The 24,998-nt window shown below is 32.9% G+C and overlaps 1 protein-coding gene across 1 annotated transcript; it reads left to right on the plus strand.

The window, feature by feature from the left end:
* Nucleotides 1–8,097: 8,097 nt before the first annotated feature.
* LOC104878890 (calcium-dependent protein kinase 20-like) lies at nt 8,098–11,014 on the plus strand. Its single transcript, XM_010649802.1, has 2 exons — nt 8,098–8,234; nt 10,696–11,014. Exons 1-2 carry the CDS (start codon nt 8,098–8,100, stop codon nt 11,012–11,014), a joined length of 456 nt encoding a protein of 151 aa, XP_010648104.1.
* The last annotated feature ends 13,984 nt before the right edge of the window (nt 11,015–24,998 follow it).

A 24,998-nucleotide genomic window follows, 5' to 3' on the forward strand; every position in this document is an offset into this window, starting at 1 on the left:
ATGAAGAGTGTGAGGAATCCTCACATTCTTCGTACCCTCCCAATTCTCCACTTGTTTGAAGTTTTTAAAATTTTTTGGGACTTCATATAACTTGGATATTGTTTAAATAGGTTCATTACACTTAGGAGGTGGTCAAATGATTTCCGAAAAAATCCAAATCCAAAAATACCAAAAAATTCACATGGGTACGAAGTATGTGAGGAATCCTCACATTCTTCGTACCCTCCCAATTCGCCACTTGTTTGAAGTTTTTAGAACGTTTTTTGGACTTTATATTACTTGGATATAGTTTAAATAGGTTCATTACACTTAGGAGGTGGTCAACTGATATCCGAAAAAATCCAAATCCAAAAATACTAAAAAATTCACATGGGCACAAAGAGTGTGAGGAATCCTCACATTCTTCGTACCCTACCAATTCTCCACTCGTTTGAAGTTTTTAAAATTTTTTGGGACTTCATATAACTTGGATATTGTTTAAATAGGTTCATTACACTTAGGAGGTGGTGAAATGATTTCCGAAAAAATCCAAATCCAAAAATGCCAAAAAATTCACAAGGGTACGAAGTATGTGAGGAATTCTCACATTCTTCGTACCCTCCCAATTCACCACTTGTTTGAAGTTTTTAGAACTTTTTTTGGATTTTATATTACTTGGATAGAGTTTAAATAGGTTCATTACACTTAGAAGGTGGTCAAATGATATCCGAAAAAATCCAAATCCAAAAATACTAAAAAATTCACCAGGGTACAAAGAGTGTGAGGAATCCTCACATTCTTCGTACCCTACCAATTCTCCATTTGTTTGAAGTTTTTAAAATTTTTGGGACTTTATATGGTTTGGATATTATTTAAATTGGTTCTTTAGACTTAGGAGGTGGTGAAATGATTGACGGAAAGATCCAAATCCAAAGGTACTAAAAAATTAACAATGGTCTGAAGAATGTGAGGAATCCTCACATTCTTCGTACCCTCCCAATTCTCCACTTGTTTGAAGTTTTTCAAATTTGTTGGGACTTCATATGGGTTGGTTGTTGTTTAAATAGGTTCATTACACTTAGGAGGTGGTCAAATGATTTCCAAAAAATCCAAATTCAAAAATACAAAAAAATTAACAAGGCTAAGAAGAGTGTGAGGAATCCTCACATTCTTCGTACCCTCCTAATTCTCCACTTGTTTGAAGTTTTTAAAATTTTTTGGCACTTGATATGGCTTGGAAATGTTTTAAATATGTTCATTACACTTAGGAGGTGGTTAAATGATTTATGGAAAAATCAAAATCCAAAAATAATAAAAAATTAACATGGGTACGAAGAATGTGAGGAATCCTCCCATTCTTCATACCCTCCCAATTCTCCACTTGTTTGAAGTTTTTCAAATTTGTTGGGACTTCATATGGGTTGGTTGTTGTTTAAATATGTTCATTACACTGAAGAGGTGGTCAAATGATTTCCAGAAAAATCCAAATTCAAAAATACAAAAAAATTAACAAGGCTACGAAGAGTGTGAGGAATCCTCACATTCTTCGTACCCTCCCAATTCTCCACTTCTTTGATGTTTTTAAAATTTTTTGGGACTTCATGTGGCTTGGATATTATTTAAATAGGTTAATTACACTTAAGAGGTGGTACAATGATTTCCGAAAAAGTCCAAATCCAAAAATGCCAAAAAATTCACAAGGGTACGAAGTATGTGAGGAATCCTCACATTCTTCGTACCCTCCCAATTCGCCATTGGTTTGAAGTTTTTAAATTTTTTTTGGAATTTATATTAATTGGATATAGTTTAAATAGGATCATTACACTTAGGAGGTGGTCAAATGATATCCAAAAAAATCTAAATCCAAAAATACTAAAAAATTCATAAGGGTACTAAGAGTGTGAGGAATCCTCACATTCTTCGTAACCTCCCAATTCTCCACTTGTTTGAAGTTTTTAAAATTGTTTGGGACTTCATATGACTTGGATGTTGTTTAAATAGGTTCATTACACTAAGGAGGTGGTCAAATGAATTCCGGAAAAATCCAAATTCAAAAATACTAAATAATTCACAAGGGTAAGAAGTCACATTCTATGTACCCTCCCAATTCTCCACTTCTTTGCACTTTTTACAATTGGTTGGGACTTCATATGGCTTGGATGTTATATAATAGGTTTATTACACTTAGGAGGTGGTCAAATGATATCCGGAAAAATCCAAATCCAAAAATACTAAAAAATTCACAAGGGTACGAAGAATGTGAAAGTATTCCCACATTCTTTGTACCCTCCCAATTCTCCATTTGTTTGAAGTTTTTAAAATTTTTTGGGACTTCATATGGCTTGAATATTGTTTAAATAGGTTCTTTACACTTAGGAAGTGGTGAAATGATTTACGAAAAAATCCAAATCCAAATGGAGAATGTGAGGAATCTTCACATTCTTCGTACCATACCAATTCTCCACTTCCTTGGAATTTTTAAAATTTTTTGGGACTTCATATGGCTTGGATGTTGTTTAAATTGGTTCGTTACACTTAGGAGGTGGTCAAATGATATCCGGAAAAATTCAAATTCAAAAATACTAAAAAATTAACAAGGGTACGAAGAATGTGAGGAATGTTCACATTCTTCGTACCATACAAATTCTCCACTTCTTTGTAGTTTTTAAAATTTTTTGGGAAATCATATGGCTTCGATGTTGTTTAAATAGGTTCGTTACACTTAGAAGGTGGTCAAATGATATCCGAAAAAATCCAAATCCAAAAATACTAAAAAATTCACAATGGTACGAAGTATGTGAGGAATCCTCTCATTCTTCGTAATCTCCCAATTCTCCACTTCTTTGCACTTTTTTAAATTTTTTAGGACTTTATATGGATTGGATGTTGTTTAAATATGTTCGTTGCAGTTAGGAGGTTGTCAAATGATATCCGAAAAAATCCAAATCCAAAAATACTAAAAATTAACAAGGGTACGAAGAATGTGAGGAATCCTCACATTCTTCGTACCCTCCCAATTCTTCACTTGTTTGAAGTTTTTAAAATTTTTTTTGGACTTCATATAACTTGGATATAGTTTAAATAAGTTCATTACACTTAGGAGGTGGTCAAATGATTTTCGGAAAAATCTAAATCCAAAAATACTAAAATATTCACAAGGGTACGAAGTATGTGAGGAATCCTCACATTCTTCATACCCTCCCAAATCTCCACTTGTGTGATGTTTTTAAAAATTTTTGGGACTTCATATGGCTTGCATATTGTTTAAATAGGTTCATTACACTTAGGAGGTGGTGAAATGATTTCCGGAAAATTCCAAATCCAAAAATACTAAAAATTTTACAAGGGTACGAAGTATGTGAGGAATCCTCACATTCTTCGTACCCTACCAATTCTCCGCTTCTTTGGAGTTTTTAAAATTTTTTGAGACATCATATGGCATGGATTATGTTTAAATAGGTTCGTTGCACTCAAAAGGTGGTCAAATGATATCCGAAAAAATCTAAATCCAAAAATACTAAAAAATTAACTAGGGTACATTGAGTGTGAGGAATCCTCACATTCTTCGTACCCTCCCAATTCTCCACTTGTTTGAAGTTTTTAAAAATTTTTGGGACTTCATATGGCTTGGATATTGTTTAAATAGGTTATTTACACTTAGGAGGTGGTCAAATGATTTCCAGAAAAATCCAAATTCAAAAATACAAAAAAATTAACAAGGGTACGAAGTATGTGAGGAATCTTCACATTCTTCGTACCCTCCCAATTCTCCACTTCTTTGCACTTTTTAAAATTTGTTGGCACTTCATATGGGTTGGATGTTGTTTAAATAGGTTCATTACACTTAAGAGGTGGTCAAATGATATTCAGAAAAATCCAAATCCAAAATACTAAAAAATTCACAAGGGTACGAAGAATGTGAGGAATTCTCACATTCTTCGTACCCACCTAATTCTCCACTTGTTTGATGTTTTGAAAATTTTTTGGGACTTCTTATGGCTTGGATATTGTTTAAATAGGTTCATTACAGTTAGGAGGTGGTGAAATGATTTTCGGAAAAATCTAAATCCAAAAATACTAAAAAATTCACAAGGGTTCGAAGTATGTGAGGAATCCTCACATTCTTCGTACCCCCCAATTCTCCACTTCTTTGCACTTTTTAAAATTTTTTGGGACTTCATATGGCTTGGATGTAGTTTAAATAGGTTCGTTACACTTAGGAGGTGGTCAAATGATATCCGGAAAATTCCAAATTCAAAAATACTAAATAATTAACAAGGGTATGAAGAATGTGAGGAATCCTCACATTCTTCGTACCCTCCCAATTCTTCACTTGTTTGAAGTTTTTAAAATTTTTTTTTGGAGTTGATATTACTTGGATATAGTTTAAATAGGTTCATTGCACTTAGAAGGTGGTCAAATGATTTTCGGAAAAATCTAAATCCAAAAATACTAAAATATTCACAAGGGTACGAAGTATGTGAAGAATCCTCACATTCTTTGTACCCTCCCAATTCTCCACTTGAGTGAAGTTTTTAAAATTTTTTTGGACCTCATATGGCTTGCATATTGTTTAAATAGGTTCATTACACTTAGGAGGTGGTGAAATGTTTTCCGAAAAATTCCAAATCCAAAAATACTAAAAAATTCACAAGGGTACGAAGTATGTGAGAAATCCTTACATTCTTCGTACCCTCCCAATTCTCCACTTCTTTGTAGTTTTTAAAAATTTTTGGGACATCATATGGCTGGGATGTTGTTTAAATAAGTTCGTTACAGTTAGGAGGTGGTCAAATGATATCCGGAAAAATCCAAATCCAAAAATACTAAAAAATTCACAAGGGTACGAAGAATGTGAGGATTCCCCACATTCTTTTTACCCTCCCAATTCTCCACTTGTTTGAAGTTTTTAAAATTTTTTACGACTTCATATGGTTTGGATGTTGTTGAAATAGATTCATTACACTGAGGAGGTGGTCAAATGATTTCCGGAAAAATCCAAATTCAATAATACAAAAAAATTAACAAGGGTATGAAGAGTGTGAGGAATCCTCACATTCTTCGTACCCTCCCAATTCTCAACTTCTTTGGAGTTTTTAAAATTTGTTAGGACTTCATATGGGTTGGATGTTGTTTCAATAGGTTTATTACACTTAGGAGGTGGTCAAATGATATCTGGAAAAATCCAAATCCAAAAAAACTAAAAATTTCACAAGGGTACGAAGAAAGTGGGGAATTCTCACATTCTTCGTACCCTCCCAAGTCTCCACTTGTTTGATGTTTTTAAAATTTTTTGGGACTTCATATGGGTTGGATATTGTTTAAATAGGTTCATTACACTTAGGAGGTGGGGAAATGATTTTCGGAAAAATCCAAATCCAAAAATACTAAAAAATTCACAAGGGTATGAAGTATGTGCGGAATTCTCACATTCTTCGTACCCTCCCAATTCTCCACTTCTTTGGAGTTTTTAAAATTTTTTGGGTAATCATATGGCTTGGATGTTGTTTAAATAGGTTTGTTACACTTAGGAGGTGGTCAAATGGTATCGGGAAAAATTCATATCCAAAATTACTAAAAAATTAACAAGGGTGCGAAGAATGTGGGGATTCCTCACATTCTTCGTACCCTCCAAATTCTTTACTTGTTTGAAGTTGTTAATTTTTTTTTTGAACTCCATATTACTTGGATATAGTTTAAATGAGTTCATTACACTTAAGAGGTGGTCAAATGGTTTCCGGAAAAATCTAAATCCATAAATATTAAAAAATTCATAAGGGTACAAAGAATGTGAGGAATTCTCACATTCTTCATACCCTCCCAATTCTCCACTTGTTTGAGGTTTTTCAAATTTTTTGGGATTTCATATGGCTTGGATATTGCTTAAATAAGTTCATTACACTTAGGTAGTGGTCAAATGGTTTCCGTAAAACTCCAAATCCAAAAATACTAAAAAATTCAATACATTTTCAAGGTGTGAAATGGGTCGAAAAATTCAAAATGGAAATTTACTGAAAAAATCAGTAAGGGGTTTGGATTTCCATATTGTTAGTAATTATACCTTTTTCGTATTTTCAATATTTCAACCAATTTTTTTGAAAAGCTAAGAAATAATTTAGTCATATATTCTCAATTAATAATTAGTACACAACTAATTTAATTTAATTTAATACATATTTTATAAAATTTATTTCTAGTTTTCCCCTTTTTTTAACTTCATAAACCAATTATATTGCTTTTCACTCTTCAAATATTCGTCAAATTTTGTCAACAAATTATTTGACGTTAAAATAAATTAAATTTACTTTTCCTTAATTTATAAATTATATCACCAAATTTTTTTATTTTTTTTGTTTATTTTAAATTTAATTTTTATGTGTGGTTTAATCACTTTATAGTACAAAAATAAATAAACTGTAATTTATTTTTTCAAATTTTTCTTTATTTTTCTGTTTCATAAAAAAAAATTCCCAAACAAAATAATTACATTAAACAAATTTATAATTGGTTAATGTAATAGATGTAACAATGTGTGTTGCATAGGATTAATTCCCATGAAAGTATGATATTTATACTTACTATTCTTGTATTAAAGGTGATATTTTGGATTTTTTTTTTTTTTTTTATCCTAGTTGTTTAATACACAATAATCTTTTGATATAGAAAGTTGAGATTTTTGGATAATATATGTAGTTATAACTTGAAAATTCTAAATAGCATCTTTTATTTGGATTTGCTTGTTGAGAATTTAATAATTAAATTATGTGTTGAAAATTTTGATTATTTGTTTTGGATACATATGAAATATATGTGTAAACCCCCATTTTGGGGCTCATTTTTTTTCTTGCATTTTCTATAGCTCATATTTGCCAGGTGTCACAATTTTGGGTGGCCATGTGCTGCCTCAAGAGGGGTTGTTGGAGAATCAGGTAGTGGTTTAGAGAGGCAATGGGAGGTTGACATATGTTAGGGAATATTTTGAGAAAAAACTACAGGTCGTTGGAAGAGTGGAGGAGCGTATTTTGTTGAGGAGGTTCTTTGGCTTGGGGGGCAAGACACCGAGAAGGGGGAATTTTTTGTTTTTTAGCTTGCTTAGAGGGCAGGACGGTGGTAGGAAGCTTGGGGAAATGGATATCCAAGTGAGTGCATTCGGTAGCTTGGGGGACAGGAAGATTTTTTTTTTTTCTAGGCTGGTTATAGAGAGAGGGAAAAGAAAGTTTTGAGGGGGGGAGGAAAGAAGGAGCTGAGGGAGTTTTTGTTAGAGATATAGCGAGAGAGGTAGAGGTTGGGGGGAGAGGTTTTGCATAGGGAGAAAAGCTCACGGAGAGAGGATTTTTGGAGTGAGGCTTTGTTCTAGGGAAGAGGGATTCTCTGGCTAGGCAAGAACTATGACGGAGCTCTCAGGTAAGTTTACTGTGTATCTCTTGTTCATCTTCATTATCACTATTATTTCATTTTCTCCTCTTGTTGTTTGGGGTTTCGTTTGTTTGTTTGGTTATGGATAACAGGAGCTTTACATGAGTTTTGTCGATTTCTGGCTTGTTCATATGCTCATTGATTGTTTCATTCACTGTTCTTTTTAGTATTTGTTTGAACCCAGTGAAGCTCTGTTTCATTTTGCTTTATGTGAAGATATTGGTTGCCATTTTCTCGTTTGAATTTGCTAGTACTCTTCTCACCAGTCCAAGCCCATTGAAAGAGCATTAGATGTGGTTTCTCTTGATTCATATATTGTTTGCTTGCTTTTCCTGGTTCTCCTCTATTCTAGTCTCTGTTCTTTCTCGTTTTTCTTTTTTTGATGCACTCGATCTAGGATGTGGATTGATTGATTATCGGTCAGAGGGATGGTCTTGGGCTTGTTCTTGGGGAATGCACTGGTAGATATATATGCAGAGTGTGGAAAATGTGAGGTTGTTGACACCTCATCCTTTTGCTTTCCCGAGTACACAAATGTTGGTCAAGTAGCTGAAAGATTAGGATGAGTCCCTCTCCAACCACCACTAGAGCTGCTTCAGTTGTATCTTCTGGAACTGTGCCCTATGCTGGAGTCAATTCAAAAGTGTCTTCGGCCAAGGCTGTGCAAGTTGGATCAGTTGACACTGTACGAACTACGTTACCATGATTGCATTTGGAAAGATTCTCAAGGATGACACAACATTGGATGCAGTTGACACTGATAATAGTGGAACAATAGAATATGGGGAATTCCTTGCTGCTATTGATCACTTGAATAAGCTAATGAAGGAGTTGATTCAGTGAGCTTGACTACTGAGACTACTAATGGTGCTACCAAGGAGTTCTCTTGTGATGAAATTCTGGCATAATACTCAATGGTTGCCTGGATGGTGGTTTTCGCAGAAAATAATTCTGTTTCAAGAGAGGACATGGAGACCAATTGGTTAGAGAGACCCCTTTAGACTTTTTCAATGGCAAGAAGACAACATCTCTGGATTTGAGAGCAAACACGCTTATGGTTTCAATTCCAAAATCTAAATCACAGTTGAAATTAACTGATAACCTGGTGCTATCCTATAACTGTTTCCCCTGGTCTAATTCTTGAAGAGATCCGCTCTGGATTTCAAAAGGACAACAAGCTTGTTGGTGGCATCATAAGACTTCAGGTGCGGTAGTCTTGCTCTTAGCGATGGGGCCCTGCTTACTTTGATAGCACAGTTGAACTAGCTTGCAAGGTTGTATATGCTCAGGAATGCTACTTGTGCACTTTTAAATAATTTACAAAGGTAAGCTACAACTTCCTTTTGATAAGACAAAGCCTGCTTTTTCTGGAATGGATCAGTGAGCAATCATCATACATGGTTTTATCTAACCATTCTTGCTTAGATGACAAGTCAAATATCAGTGGAAGTGGTGCATGATCCCTCCAGCAGATCAGTTCATACAGTTTCAGGTGTGGGAATATTTGCTGGCAGTGTTCTTGAAGTCACTAATTGTTTCCCATTCCCGATCCGAGAAGAGGATGAGGAGATTGATGCATCATATGATCCTGTCATTTTATCATATAACTCCTCCATGCCCATCATCAATAACCCACTTCCACCTCCCACCCTCTCAAGAATCCATATACCCGTTACCACACCATTAAACCCATTCCTTTCACCATTTCCACCAAACCTTTCTTTTCACCTCTTCTTTAATCCCAGAACCACTATTCAAAACACTTCTAGAACCTCTAAAATTCAACTGTTCTTGGGTTTCCCTTGCACTTACCCTAAGATTGCTCCACCCCAATCACCCTTTGTGCTTGCTTAGCCTATCTCATCATGTCGTTCATCCTCCACCAGCTCATTTTCATTGTTTCCACACACATGGGACTTTATGTGCATGGCCACCTTCAATTCTTTCACCTTGCCTATCCATGAAACCCATCCATCAAGCCAACCCATCATACCATCATACCCATTTCTTTCATTACTACTCATTTTTGGCACATTTCCTTTCATTTCCCATGTATGTGAAGTCTTACACATGGCCACTCTCATCTCATTATTTCTCCAACTTCATGTTTCACCATACACATGACCATACCCGTCCCTCCATTTATCACCCTCTGCCACCATACCCATATCACTGTGCTTTAGATGCCCACTCACCCATTTCTCTCACTAGATTCTCCACTGATCCCACCTGTTTATTTTTCATCTAATCTTGACACAAGTGACCCATGCATGCGTGATCATTCAGAAGCCTTTCGCCAAAGGCTTTCCTCTGTTAAACCCATATCTCAAGCCAATCTTTTCCAGGTCCAACATCTCAAGGCAAACCCGCCACTCAATCATCCTTGATGTTCATCAACTCACCACCATTCTCCTCATTTGCGTTCCACATTCTGGGTTGCCTTCAGGTAATGAGGTCCATAATCATTTAGTTCAAGGAGATGATCCAAGGCACTTCACAGGCACCATAGTAACCAAATTTTAAATGGCATTCATTGAAGATTCGATGTGATGAACCTGTAGCAATTCAAACACCAGAGGGGACTTCTCCATGAGATATAGAGTTTTTTGTAGCTTCCGCTTTATCAAACCTTACTCAACCTCCAGCAAAGATCAAGAGGCCTAGATTTTTTAATCGTCCAGTTGCTAAAAATACTTCCAGTTCAATTCCTTTCCTTTTTAGTATGCTGAATCATGCCCCTCTCATGAATTAATCCCATTAGTTGGTGTGATGGAAGTCCAAAGCAGTGAAAACCAGGTATTCTGGCCTCCGCAGCCAAAAGAAATTAAGAGTAATGTCATCCATGATAACAACTGTAGCAGCCCCATCGGGTGGCCCGAAAGCATATGGTTTCTTCCTCCTTCACTGAACGCCTCTTCAAATCTGTTCCAGGACCTAACAGAAAACAACAAAACAGTGTGGACAAGAAATATTCTATCTGGCTACAACGCTTCTTTGTCATCAAGGTCTAACGTTTGATAAGGTTGAGGAATATTCATAGGCGCGTGCCAGTTCATAGCCATTCCATACAGAATCGACAAAAAGACAGGAAATGCATGCAGTCTAGGTGAAGACGAGAGCCAAAACTAATGAACAACTATCCAAGATTTCATCTAATGAGGAAATGAAGGAAGTGGGTTCTTTCTATGAAATCTGTCACTCAAAGCTGCCTTCCGATTCGCTATCTCAACTCCATTCTTGTCGCGTTGTCATGATGAGTAAGAAGACTGAACATGATGTGTTAGTGAGGTTCCCATACAGGATGTCGAGCTGTGAAAACTTCAGGGGTGAAGCCAGTGGGGGGGTGAATGGAATAATGTATTCTGCACTGAAAAAGAAGTGGGAGATGGTGGGTCAACAGTCTCTGACCTATAGCTATGTGGTCCGTGGCACGGGGATCCTTAACGAGTATACCGAGTTCACCGTTGACCGAGTTGAAGATGACTTCAACAAGAGATGTGGTGGTGAGAAAGTTGCAGTTGCCGTTATTCTTGACCTGAATACAGGGTCTGATCCCAAACTGAAGGAACATATGCAGTACTGTGTAGATCATCCTGAAGTACTGTGTAGGTCATCTTGAAGGGATCAACAAACTTGCCAAAAAGAAGGGCTTAGTTTTCTGATCGAAGTCAATGGAGTAATGATGGAAAATATTGAGAAGGTTTTTGACCGCGGTGGAAGGATTAAGCATGCTGGAAATTCCTTGTTTCCTTCAGGCTAATCTCAGCAATACCTACAAGGCAATTCTCATTTGCATTCTGGGCCCACTTGCATAATTTTGGTTTGCATGACCACCTTCCCTAGGCCCATTTTCACAGCCCATACCTGCATGCATGCCTTAAAAAGAAAAACAAATTTCAAAAATTTTGTTTTCAAATAAGTTAATTCACCATTTCCCATTCCTCTTTAGTGTTTAGGTTCTAAAAATTCCATTTTCAATAAAATTGGTTGTCGTTTTCTCTTCAGCAAGCCTTTTTCACTCCTTCCATGATTTTTAAAATGTTTTAAAATAAACATGAATTTAATCCCGTAATTCCAAATAATGGAAATTCATGGGATTAATTCATGCAAAAATAAATTAGGCTTTGGTGGGGCCCAACATATGTGATTTTATGATTGATTGTTTGATTGATTAATTGCTATACATGATTGGCTTATTCCACTCTATGGCATGCATGCGATTATTTTGTCTTTGATTACTAACCTTTGTTGACACAAAGCAAATTAGCTTATCACTCTTGTGCACTCTTTGCTTCACTTGTTCATTCGATTATTTTGTTTTGATTGATATTCATTCGATATCTATATTTGATCAATCAATTGCCATACTTGCTTCATCTCATTAGTAGAGACCCATTTTTTTTAGGGACTTAGAGGGGTGCTACGGTATTTATTGTACCTTCTCAATAAGTAACCTGACCCCCGAATCCTGATTTGGTTTTTCACAGCATCTTTTCTAAATAAGGAGTCACACTTCAGGTTTTCTTTCTTATTTTGTTTACTCTTTAAAAATAAAGCAAAAATAAGTGGTGACTCCAAGTCATTTTCTAAAAGGTAAATCATTTTTCAAATAAAAAGTGAATTCGCCATTGAGTGGAAGCGCATGAGCCAAAATGTGGGGTCCACAATATGACTTGGTCATATGATTAATAATTTGATTTTGCATGTCAAATTTCTTTAAGACATGTTTTTATGATTGAAAATTTTTGAGTTATATAAAATAATATATATTATTGCATGTTGTCACATATGGTATTTTTATGAATGCAATAATTTCATTATCCAAGAATAATTTTGAAATTACAATAGGTTCAACTATTATTTTTAATATATTATGTTATATCTTTATATGTATATATATTTAGATGGATTTGTAATGTTTCAATTAAAGTTTTGAGACATGAAAAAATTGCAAGATGCTTTAAATCATGATATGTTCTCTTGAAAATTTGATCTATAAATTAATTTTTGCACATTGATTTAGATGATAATAATAATATTTGAATACAAATATTGATCTATCACTACAAGTAGTTTGATTATTGAAATACTTCCTAGTTATTTCATGTATATATTGCTCCACACTTATAAAATCAAATGTGAGAGATATTTAGGAAATATATAACTTTAAATTATTTTTTCTATATTTCTTTTTGTGATATTATATATGTTTTTGTTGCTTTTATACAACTTATTAAGGTAAGTCATCATCGATTACTAGTATTTTTCTGTTGATTTTAACTCTTCTTCTATAATAATATTTCTTCAACTCCATAAGGGTGAAGTCTTTGTGACATGTTTTATGACTTGTTATATTAATGAAACTCTTATCTCATTAATTGCACAACATTGATGACAAACAATGTTAATATTATATTAAGTGATAGAAACTTGATTAAAGGCTCCAAAAGAGCTTATATTACAATACTAGTAATAGTATTTGATTTCATGTGAATGACACTTTATACTATGATAATTTAGAAGAATCTTATAAGACCAACTTGGTCCCTCGAGGTAAAAGATAATGCATTAATTCTTTATAAAGTCATATGGATGTACATTATAAAATTAGAAGTTTTTATCTAGTGACTAGTCTACCTATACATTTGAAATGTATAATGACATGTTATGCAAATTATCCTTTTAATAAGACAATTTTCCTGCCATTAGGGGGAGAAGGGTCAGTTCCAAAAGAACGACGTGAAATTATTTGAAATGCTTTGACTTTGACTCATCTTGATCCTCGTACTAATCAATGTGAACTAGAAGTTCAAAAGACTATTCATTTGTAAGGACTTGCAAATCAACTACCAAATGCTTTCATTGATGTAAGGAAAGTGACAAAATCATTTTCACTAACTGAGAATATTCCAATATGAATTGATATCCCTAAAGGACAATTAAGTAATGAGTCTAAGGCACTCTTAAAGAATGATAGACCCTAAAAAGGCAAAGACATTCCCTAAAAGAGGAAAACACAAGAAAAGATATACGTAAGATGGAACTTTTGAAGAAGTTGCATATAAAATGGGTTATTAAAACGAATGATCAGTCTCAAGCAGCCCTTGAAGAGGTATAGTTTAAACAAGTAGCCCTAGGAGAGGCATATATTTTATAATTAGCTCTTGAAAGGGTACAAGTTCTTGATAATAATGAGATATCAATTATCTACTTATATATGGAGAAAAATGAGATTGAAATACTCTTGTCATTGACAATATATTTTCTTTCCAAGTGGCTCTTGACATCATAAGAAATGATGAGGATCCCAAACCAGAAACTATGGATGAATGTTGACATAGAAAGGATTGGCTAACATGGAAAGAATACATCCCGAAAAAATTAGACTCATTAGAAAATGAGAAGTATTTAGACCTCTAGTCCCGACTCCTGAAATTGTCAAACTTGTTAGATATAAATGAGTATTTATAAGTAGGTGTAATGAAAAAAATGAAATCACATGATATAAAGTATGGCTCATAGCTCATGGTTTCTCGTAAAGACCTGATATTGACTACAAGGAAACATATTCTGCTATGATGGACACGATCATATTTAGATATGTAAATTGCTTAGCAATCTCAGAAGGATTGGATTTGCGTCTTGAGAAAATAAAGGCTAACTTAATAGGGAAAACACCTAAGAGGAGGAAGAGGAGAGAGAGAGGGGAGTGAATTGGTTTTTAAAATTCTTTTTCAAACACAATGAATTCAAGAAAAAGAAAGACAAATATAAAAAAATAAGGTTAGAGACAGCAAAATTAGATTTTATAGTGGTTCGGTACCCCTTGGGTACATCCACTCTCCTCAAGCTCCTAATTGAGTGTGAGTTCCACTATACTTGAAGCTTCAACCAAACTTCTAACACCTTTATACTTGGATTTTGGCTCCAATGGGCTCTTACACAATCCCTTCAAGTCTGTACTTACTTGAAACTTCTAACACTCAAATAAAAAATTCAAATCTCTCAACCTAACTCAACAAGGGCTCAAATACAACTCAAATTCTTGGAAGAATCACAAGGGTGCACTAAGGAATATGCAGGTGGTGATTTAATGCACCAAGGAAAGAATGTGAGCTTTTAAGTTAAGAACAGGTAGGTAAACAAATAAATGCAAGTGTTCTTATGCTCATAAATGAAGTGGAGCTCTTAATTTATAGATTTTTAGCCTTAAAGCCAAAATGCCAAAAAGTAACCTTGAGTGATCGAGCTAGGGGTTGATTGGTTGACTAGCCGTTGGGCAATAAATGCATAGCAAGTGATCGTTAGGCCTTGATCGGACCTTGGTTGATAAAATTTAGTTATCGACCAGGAATACAAGGCTAAAGGAAGAGAGAGAAGATTTTTGCATCTCTCGACCAACTCTCGATCGAGAAGGTATAACCGGTTGATTAGTACCTTAACAAATTGAGCCAGTTGACCAGTGCCTTGATCGGTTCACCATTTTTGGCTCGAAAACCTTTCTTTTTCTATTCTTTTCACTTCTAACACTTAGGAAAGGTCTTTAGGTCAAGGAGTATGCTAATTTTGAAATTATTTGCCTAAGGTTCATTTGATAAAACTTAGGTTTTAATCGAAATTTAACTCTAATGCATAAACTGAGTTTTTAAAGATGCATGAAAAGATATAAAAATCCTAAGTGCACCCATGCATTCATCTTACATATATTTCCTATGATTAAAGGGTCTTCCATTTGTCTTGATCTTGCATCCATTAGGTTCTTTGATGAATTTCTCGGATATCCTTTTGAATTTCCAAACTAAAACCTGAAATTTTTTATAATTCAAACCAATTAGCAACTTAACCATGGTTTGTTATCATCAAAATGTGATTAGGAGAACCCTTGGGCTAACATGTCTCATGGATGTCATTATTGCATATTTATATAGATCTTTAGATGATGACATATATATGAAAATCCCTAAAAGATTTTAAATGCCTAAAGCAACTAATTCAAAACATTTTAGCATATACTCAATTAAGATACAAAGATCATTATATCGATTAAGACATCCAACGACAAGTGGTACAATCACTTCAATGAATATTTGAAATGGGAAGTATATGTGTATTACCTTATTTGTCTATGCATATTCATTATATTGAATATTTGCAATTATTATAGTATATGTGGAACATTTGAATTTTGTTGGAACTCCTGAAGAGCTTATAAGAATAGTTGACTATTTGAAAAGTAAATCTAAAATGAAAGATTCTGGAAAACAAAATTTTTGCTTCAACCTATAGATCGATTACTTTTTAAACAAAATATTACTTTATTAGTCAACATATATAAAGAAAGTCTTGAAGCACTTTCATATAGGTAAATTACATTCATTAAGTTCTTTGATGATAGTTTGTTCACTTGAAGTGAAAAAAGATCTCTTTCGTCTTAAAGAACATAATGAAAAATTACTTGGTCCATAAGTACCATATTACAATATTATTAGTGCACTAATGTATCTTGTAAATTATATATGACTAGATATCACATTCTTTGTTTACTTACTTGTGAGATATAATTCTGCATCAACTCAGAGACTTTGGAATAAAGTCAATCATATAGTATGATAACATGGGTCTATGTTATTAAGAAGGATCAAAATCTTAATTGTTTCAATATGTAGATGTTAACTATCTTTCAGACCCCTACAAAGCTCGATCTCAAATGTATTGTATTTACCTATAGTGGTACGACAATATCGTGGAGATTAATCAAGCAAATAATGGAAACATGTGAACTAGCCTTATTCAGAGATAATGCTATCAAGTTATATGAAGATAAAGTTGTATGCATTGCATAGATTAAAGGATGCATTAAGGGTGATAAAATTAAGCATATATCACTCAAGTTCTTTTACATTCATCAACTCTAGAAGAGTGATCAAAATGCTATTCAACGAGTAAGATCAAGTGACAATTTAGCAAATCTAATTATTCACAAGGTCATTGTCAACTGCAATACTCAAGAATCTCATTGGAATACGTCAACTCAAAGATCTTCATGTTGCACTGATAGAGAAAATATAATCATGTCAACATGAGGGGGAGCTAACTAATAAGAATATCACTGCGTTGTACTCTTTTTTCCTTCATCTAGGTTTTGTCCCATTGGGTTTTACTAGCAAGGTTTTTAATGAGGCAATTTGTAGTTGTCCAAAAGAATATTGTACTATTTTTCCTTCTCTAGGGTTTTTCCCATAGGATATTTCCTAGTAAGGTTTTAATGAGGCATATTTTTATGATCATCCAAGGGGGAGTGTTATAAAATATGAAAATTTATCGGATTATGAGAACTTGTGGATGATCATCCATATTAATGTATATCTCTTTGTGACTCCCTATAAAAGGGTGAGATCTTTAATGAAAATTCATTCCGTTTTCTTCCCACATTATAATTTCTCTTTTTTGTTTTCTTCTCATTCTACTTTATTATTTTACAACATCATTGTATTAATAAATAAATTGAATTTTTTGTGGCAATTTTAAACATGTAAAATACTAATATTTTAATGTTTAAAAACTAATTTTAATTATCAGGCAATGTTTGGCTTAAAAAACATTTTTTTTTAGTTTTCATTTTATATTATTTTTCCCTTTTTTGAAATTACATTTGATTAAGAAAAGTAAAAATTAATTTTTTTTAAAAAAAAATTTGTAAAATCTTGTTTGGCTTTTAAGCCTTCATTGATCTAAACGCTTATGAAAAAAATCTATGCAAAATTTTTATATAATTTATATGTAATGTTCAAATATCTATCATTATCATGAATAATATTGATTATTTTATAATATAAATAATGTGATATTATATATTATTTCTAATTTTTATTTTAAAACATTTTAATAAAATATTTGTGATCCCACATTTTCACATGCGTTCTCACTCGATGGCGAGACTCGCTTTTTTGTTTGTGAAAAACCAATTTTATAAATAACGGAGTCGCCACTTATTTTCATTTTATTTTTTTTAAAGGGCAAATAAAATAAGAAAGAAAAACTCCAAAAAAATGACTTTTTTTTTTCTTTAGAAAGACCTGTCTTTGAAAACTCAAGTCCAAGTCCAGGGATTAGGTTACTTATCGTAAATGTACAGTAAAGAACTCTGTAGCACCCCTAAAAACCCTAAAAATTAGGTCTCTACTAAGTAAGTTGAAATAATTGCAATGATTAATTGGTTAATTCATAAATACTATAAACTAAATAAGTACATCAATACAATTCATCAATTTAATAATGAAAGACATACCTAATTTGCATTCCGAGCGCTTTTAGAAAACACAAAAGTTAAATAACAAGCAATAGCATCACGTTGTATTTTAAGCAATCACATATTCTATAACAAGTTGAATTTAAAGTCATATAATCTCAGCACAACTAGAAAACACTAATAGACAATGTTCAATCACAAGCTTTAATTTAAATAAATGGCAAAGAAAAGATTTGCGTACTTGGTTCAACATCTTAAAGCGTTTTTATAGAAATGAGATCAATTCATAAATAATAGTAATGAATTTAAAAAGGAATTAGAAACCAAACTTATATATAATCAATGTCAAATTTATTTGCAAGAAGGTTTCTTTGCAAAATAAAAAATAAAAATCAGCAAATGGTCAAAACATGGGATTTTACAAAATAAATCTAAACAAATATCTAGAAGTTAAGTTTCATCATGCAATTTTTTAGAGAATATATCCTATGCGTCTAGTTTATAATCCAAGTGATCAAATTAATTAACTAACTCTCATTTAGTACCAGATTTCATAATAATATCAGTAGGTTTAGAACAGGGCATTTTGCTAAAATATTCAACAATAGATTTTTTTAGTTAACATGAGATGTCCTAAAAGCATACAAAAATTCTTAAAACTAGCATAACATGTTTTTTTTTTAATTAAAAATAATCATAAGGAAATATTATATTCTTAACATATTTAAAAATAAGTAAAAAGTTTTTAGCTCTAGAAAAGTATATGTGCAGTGGGTGCAAGAAGAAAAAAAATCATATCTCTCATTTTGGAATTATTTATAATATTTTCTTTGTCGAAAATTAAATTTGAGAAGTCTAAATTTAGGGAAAAATATTTAACGAAATTAAAGAGGTCTTTTATTAATTTAATTTTTCAAAACAAGACTGAGTGTCGAAAACAGAGTGAAAATTGAACCTTGTAAAAGATTGATTTATATCTTCTAATTGGAAAAAATAATTTTCACTTAAAAAAAAATCCTAAAATAAAATTAAATAAGTTCACAACATCAAGGAATAATTAGAAAAATTTTAAAGAGTTTCTAAATGGTCGGTTTCTAATCTACAAATTCAAATATAGTGAGCTATTAATAGCATAAACAGAAAACCTTGTTTTTGGAAAATTTTGTATGTAGGGATCTATTAAATCCCATTTTAATTTACATGAATTCATTCATAAAGAATCCCTTGATTGGAGCTATGAATTTTAATTCATGTGTATTCAAAACCAAAATTTATTTTAAAACCATTTCAAAAGTTGCATACCGAATATGATGGGCATAATTGTTATTTTCTTTGAAGAAATTGAAATTTCATACTTAAAAGAGACTAAGATAGGTTTTAAATGCAATCCATTATAGAAGAGATTAATATTGATTTTGTTATGAATGAGGTATAAAATCAATTTTCAAAAAAAAAAAAAAAAAAAAATGATTCATATATATTTTAAAATTTGGATTACCAAAAAATTTGTGAGTGTACATGTGTGAATTGTTTTAGAAGATTAAGATATAAAAAATTTCCATGAATCAAAATCAAGAGAGTTTATTCAAAGTCAATTGCCATGTGATTATCCAATGGCTTACTTAGATGAAAAGAAATTTTGGAGAAAAAAATTAATTCAATCTCAATAATAATTCATCAATACTTCATATTTAATCACTTAATTTTCTAAATATCAAATTCTAACAACACTCATGTGTGGCCCAATTTGTCCAACCCGACCTAAATTAACAAACATTCAAAAATTATAAAATAAGAAGAGATTTAAATAAAGAAGACGATGTAAAGTATAAGTTAATGACAAAAAAATAATAATTTACTTACATCAAATTAAAGTACAGACCAAACATAGAATATCAATTTCACCGTTACGTGAACAAAACACTAACTCTCTTAATAACCTTCATATCATCAACTCAAATTTCATGTGGGCACTAACAATAAGATTATTGAAAAAAAAATCTTTGTTTTATTTGATAAAAGCATGTCCACTAACCTCATTAGCACATTTTTATGGCTAGTTTATATAATCCTCAAATCTACTAATCATTTTTCTATTTTTCTTTTATCTATTTAACACATGTATATCATTAAAATTTCATTTCCTTGTTTTTCTCTTTCGTTCAACATATCACACTTCATTACTTTTAGCATGCATTTTTCATTAAAGAAATCCAATCTCTCTGTTATATTTTCTATTGAATTCCAATATTTATACATATAATAATAATAATAATAATAATAATAATAATAATAATAATAAAATCAATCTCTACATCTCTTTTTCCACCTCATTCTAACATGCATCTTCAATATAAAAAATAATAATTCAATCAATATATTCTATTTCTATTAAATTTCTAAATGCCTTTTCAGATTCAAACCTATATAGAAATATAGAAATTTCCATAAATAATAACTTATGATTTCTCATAAATGATCAAAGGTAGAAAAAAATGCAGAAATGATAAAAAAATTCATTCAAAAATTCTCAACACAACCAAAACCAATATAAATCTGCAACAAGTGAATGAAATACAATTATATACTTTAGAATGATTTGATCAAAATAAATGAGGATGATAAAAATAGAGGATCATATGAGATTTCTAAGGTAACATATCACAATTTAAACAAATAGAATATAATCAAAATTTCTCCAATGATCAGGTCCAAACCTATATATATAGAAATATCCAGAAATAACAATTTTAAGATTTCTCAAAAACGAACAGAGGTAGAAAGTACAAAAATCATAAAGATTCATTCAAAAATTCTTAACACAATCAAAACCAATACCAATCCGCTACAGATGAACGAAATACCATATATACTCTTAAGTGATCTGATCAAAATGAACAAGGACAATGAAAAACAAAGGTTCATATTAGAACCTGAGAAAAAAAAAAAGAGTAATTCGCGAAATCAGATGATCAAAAGTTCAATGGCAGTACTCTTTCACTAGAACTCTTGATCTTCACGTCTCCTCCTCAACTTTCTCTCAACCAAGATTAAAAAAATAGAAAACTCGCAACCTTTGATTGCATCTCTCTTTCTCTTTTCTCTTTGTTTTTTCTTTCACTTTCTCTCAACTTCCTAGATATCTCAAAAATGGCTCTCCAAAAAATGCTAGCCCTTTCATAAAAGACCATTCCCTGATTATATATCTCCTTTTCAAAGGCTCTTGAACCTTTCCCGCATTTGATTTGACCTCCTCAACTAAATGTGAATTTCCTTACTTCCAAAACCGTTTCCCCATTTTTCGTAGCCAAACATGCCTTTAGTAAAAAAACTAACTTTCCTGCCTTTTTTACGTCTAAAAATTTTAAAATACTAGCTAAAATATTAAGAGCATAAATGCCAAAGTCATGATTAGAATAATCATACACTCAAAATCAATAAATTAATAAAATGAAGAAAATAAATATGATAAGTATAGTGTGCATGGCCATGCATGGCTTTCATAAAGAGTACATGACTCAGGTCCAAACATAACAAGGAAAAAATAAATAAATAAAACAGCAGCAAGTTATTTGGATTTCAAGCTTGATGAGGCATGTAGAGTAATCACTGGTGACATCATCTAAACATTTTCTTCGTTGAAAAGTTCGACATTCTTCTTCATGGAAACCATCTTCGGGTCATCTTGTTACACATTGAAATTGTTACGGTGTTTGACTTGAAAGAAAGAAGAAGATGAAGCCATAGTGGGGTTGTGTGGTACAGCGTGGTGTTTGGCTTAATAGGAGAAAGAAGATGAAGCCATCATGGAGCCTATGGTAAGGTGGTGCAATGGTTTGGTGGTAGGAAAAAGATGAAATTACCGTGGGGGTACCTAGTGTTGTATGGTGCTCGATTTTGGGAAAGGAAAAGTGGGTATTGGTAGTAGGAAAAATGAAATGATAGTTGTGTTTTGGTTGTTAACAGGTGAAGTGATCTTGTGATGGAGTTTTGGCAAGGCAAATGGCAGTGAAAGATGGTTGGTGGGTGGTTCTATGTAGTGTAGCTGGGATGTTAGAGCTTATGGGCTGTTCTGAAAATGAGTGACTGTAGGTGATGGTGATAAAGTCAGGTTTTAGGTAGCTAAAAGAATGGGGAAACTTGTGTTTTAGGGCCCTTATTTATAAAATATATGATATTCAAACCCCAAGTTTATGAAATATGGAAAACAATCATTAATTGGCAAAATAATATGAGAATTGTGCACTCTGTGCTAAGTCAATTTTATCTACCCAAATTGCCCCTGATGTCTTTTGCATAGCAACTAAATAGCCTCCATGTCATACTTTTAAAAAAAAACTTTGAAAATTGATAATTGTAGAAAAAACCACCCGACTCAACTTTGGTTGTCTTCTTCTTCTCTCTCTCTCTCTCTCTCTCTCTCTCATTTTAGCAAAAAAAACCTTAAGTCAAGCGACATCTAACTTTGTTCTCAGAAACTTCTATAGGCCTAAATCTGCATTTTAGTTTGTCAATAACCAAATATGAGATTTTTCCTAAGCCGAAATCTCAAAAACTTGCCATTTCAGAAGGTCATTTCAAATTTGAATCGGCCCAAACCGAACTGATACCCATCTTCCCGAATTCTCAGACTTCTCTGTTTTTCTCTTAACATCCCGATTGGTCGAACCTATTTGTCTCTTAATGTCTGGAGTAGCCGAAGCTGATGCCCATCTTCCCAATACGTTGAAGTAAACCGAACGGGAGACATATCTTGTTTTTGCATCATCAAAGTTGGAATTTTGTTAAGGTTTCTCGAAACGAAATTGAAGTTTTCCCTCTTATGCGTGTTTTTTTATTAATCAATCACATGTGAGTTTTCCTTTATGGGTTTGTTTGGATGGTGCGAACATCTTAGGGTTTGAAGTGCTTTATTTTGGGGTTTCTTGTATTTAGTTTCATTTTCAGTAGAATGAAATATAGTATAAATTATTTTTAGTTAAAAATATGTTCTTATTTAGAGAAAATAGATTATTATTATTATTATTATTATTATTATTATTATTATTATTATTATTATTTTACTTTCCAGGAATTTTGTTGACATCATATTTTTTTGGGAAATTGGTTCATCTGCATTACTACTAGTCGATGGAAATTTTCTTTCAATTTTAATGGTATATATGAGAGTTACTACTAGCAACTAAAAAAATTATTTGCTTGGTCATTTGTCATTGTTATTGCTTTACTAAATTTGAATACTGATTTCATTGTGTATGTTGTTATTGTTTTGTCCTTGTCTTTGCATGATAAAATTGAATGTATGCTGTTGTTGTTATTGTAATTATTTTATGAATTTGATTTGAGACATGATAAAATGATAGCAGTAAGCATGTAAAAGATGAAAGTTGACTACAAATTTGGGATGTCAAAGAAGTGACAGCTTTGTGAGGTGTTGGTCATGCCTTAGTTTATTGGCAGATTTTATTTATTTTTGAATTGTTTAATGCATTGTTGAGGTAAGAATTGGTACGCATTTTTTCTGAGTTATGTTTTTGGGACCATATTACATTCCTAAGTCTTTAAATTTGAGATGAGTATATTTTTGTATTTGTCTTTTTATGAGTGGAAAACTATATTGTATCTATGGCTTAGAAGAAACTCCATTAGTCATGTATGTGAAGAATTGTGGTGATGGTGTTGTGACATTGCTGTGTAATAGAAAAATTATGTGTTGAAAAATGAAGGAGAGAATGAATAAAGTAGACAACACCCCATGATTACTACTCAAAAAGTGCTATTTGATAGCCTATAATTAATCCTTTTAAACACTTTTGAGTAGTAGTTTAAGCCTTTTAACTCAATTGGCATTTTAAGGACCCTTGAAAGCAATTTTAATCACTTTGTGTAAGTTTTGGTGTTTTTGTTAGTATTTTGAGCACCAAAGCAAGTCAAGACTGAGGAGAGTGTTGAGGAATCTTGGGCAAAGCTTAGAAGTCATTTGCCAAGAGTAAATCCGGAATGCAAGGAGAAAAAGTAAAGAGAATCTGCCATGAAGCATATTCTTGATGACAGTCGTAGCAGCCACTTTTGGAGCACTTTATGAAGTCCAAATGATGCATGCTCTATACCATTTCAAAGCTCAGGAAGTCAACAATCCAATGCTTCAAACGGTGCGCAATTCGGAGTTGAAACAAAGAAGTTGCAGCCATTGCAAGCCAATCACTCCAAGCTGAAGGAAGCATTTTGCAAAGTGTTGCGAACTCACCCTTTTTTTGCGAAGTGATTCCGCAGCCTTTTTGTACAGTAGGGTGTATCTCCTTCTGAAGTTGCCCGACATATACCGCGAGAGGGAAGCTAGGAACCTCAAGGTGGAAGTCAACTTCGCAGCCCTGCGAGTTTAGCTTGTTGTTGCGAAGATTTTTCGCAGCCCTCTTGAGTGTCTGCGAAATCTCGCAGACACCATTTTCTCTTGCGAAATGGTTCCTGAAGCATCCCGATATTTGCTACCGACATTGGGAGATATTTTACATCAGATTTTTGTTGTCTAAATCCCAAAATACTCCTTGTAAGCCACCAATTACAAGATTCCTTAGCTTTTAAGTTAGTAAAAAAGACTAAATATCTATGTAATACTTAGTTTTATATTATGTTCATATAAATACCTCTCGGGAGCCTGTTCTCAGAGAGGAGAGCCTTTTGTAAAGTTTTTGGTAAGCAAGTAAAGTTCAATTCTTTCTACTGCCTTACCTTCTCACTTTGTATTTTCATTTTCTTACTAAGTTATGAACTCTCTGAGGAGTTTTCCCTAGAGAATGAGTAACTAAACCTCTAGTTCCTTGGAGCTAAGGTTGCCGGGGAAGGTTCCAAGTGCAAGAATGCAAAGCTTTGTGGTTTTAGCTAGTAATGAAGAGGAAGTGAAATCCTTTAGTGATTTCTATATTTTTAGTTAACTTAAAACTCCTTAGAGTCACCTGGGCTAACACTTGGTAAGGCAAGTGATCTCCGTCCATGGAGATGCACTAGTTTACCCCTTGCGAGCCTTTGGGAGGTGACTTTAAGGTAGGATTTTCTAGAATAGCCAACACTTGGTAAGCTTTTGGACTCCAAGGAGACATCCATTAGTTATCTCTTGCAAGCTTTTGAAGGGAAGTCCAAGGTTAAAGATCATCTTGAATGGTAAGTGCTCGTGAGAGGCATGAACCATTGCAAGTTGTATCAGTGAGAGAATTAAAGTGAAATCTAATTGAAGGAGGTATCTGTACAACACCGGTTAGAGAATTGACTATATGTTGAATCTCTAACGCGAGGAAAGGAACCATCTGACCGGAGCTATGTCTTTTGCATGAGGAACCACCCCAGTGAACCTAACTCT

Source organism: Vitis vinifera, chromosome 3, assembly GCF_030704535.1.
Source record: "Vitis vinifera cultivar Pinot Noir 40024 chromosome 3, ASM3070453v1".
Taxonomy (NCBI): Eukaryota; Viridiplantae; Streptophyta; class Magnoliopsida; order Vitales; family Vitaceae; genus Vitis; species Vitis vinifera.

Bases quoted from the DNA above. Each gene is read 5' to 3' on its own strand.
- LOC104878890 (XM_010649802.1), top strand. From the start codon at position 8,098: ATGATTGCATTTGGAAAGATTCTCAAGGATGACACAACATTGGATGCA. The intron at 8,235-10,695 runs GTGAGCTTGACT...GTTCCCATACAG, and splicing joins CTAATGAAGGAGTTGATTCA to GATGTCGAGCTGTGAAAACT.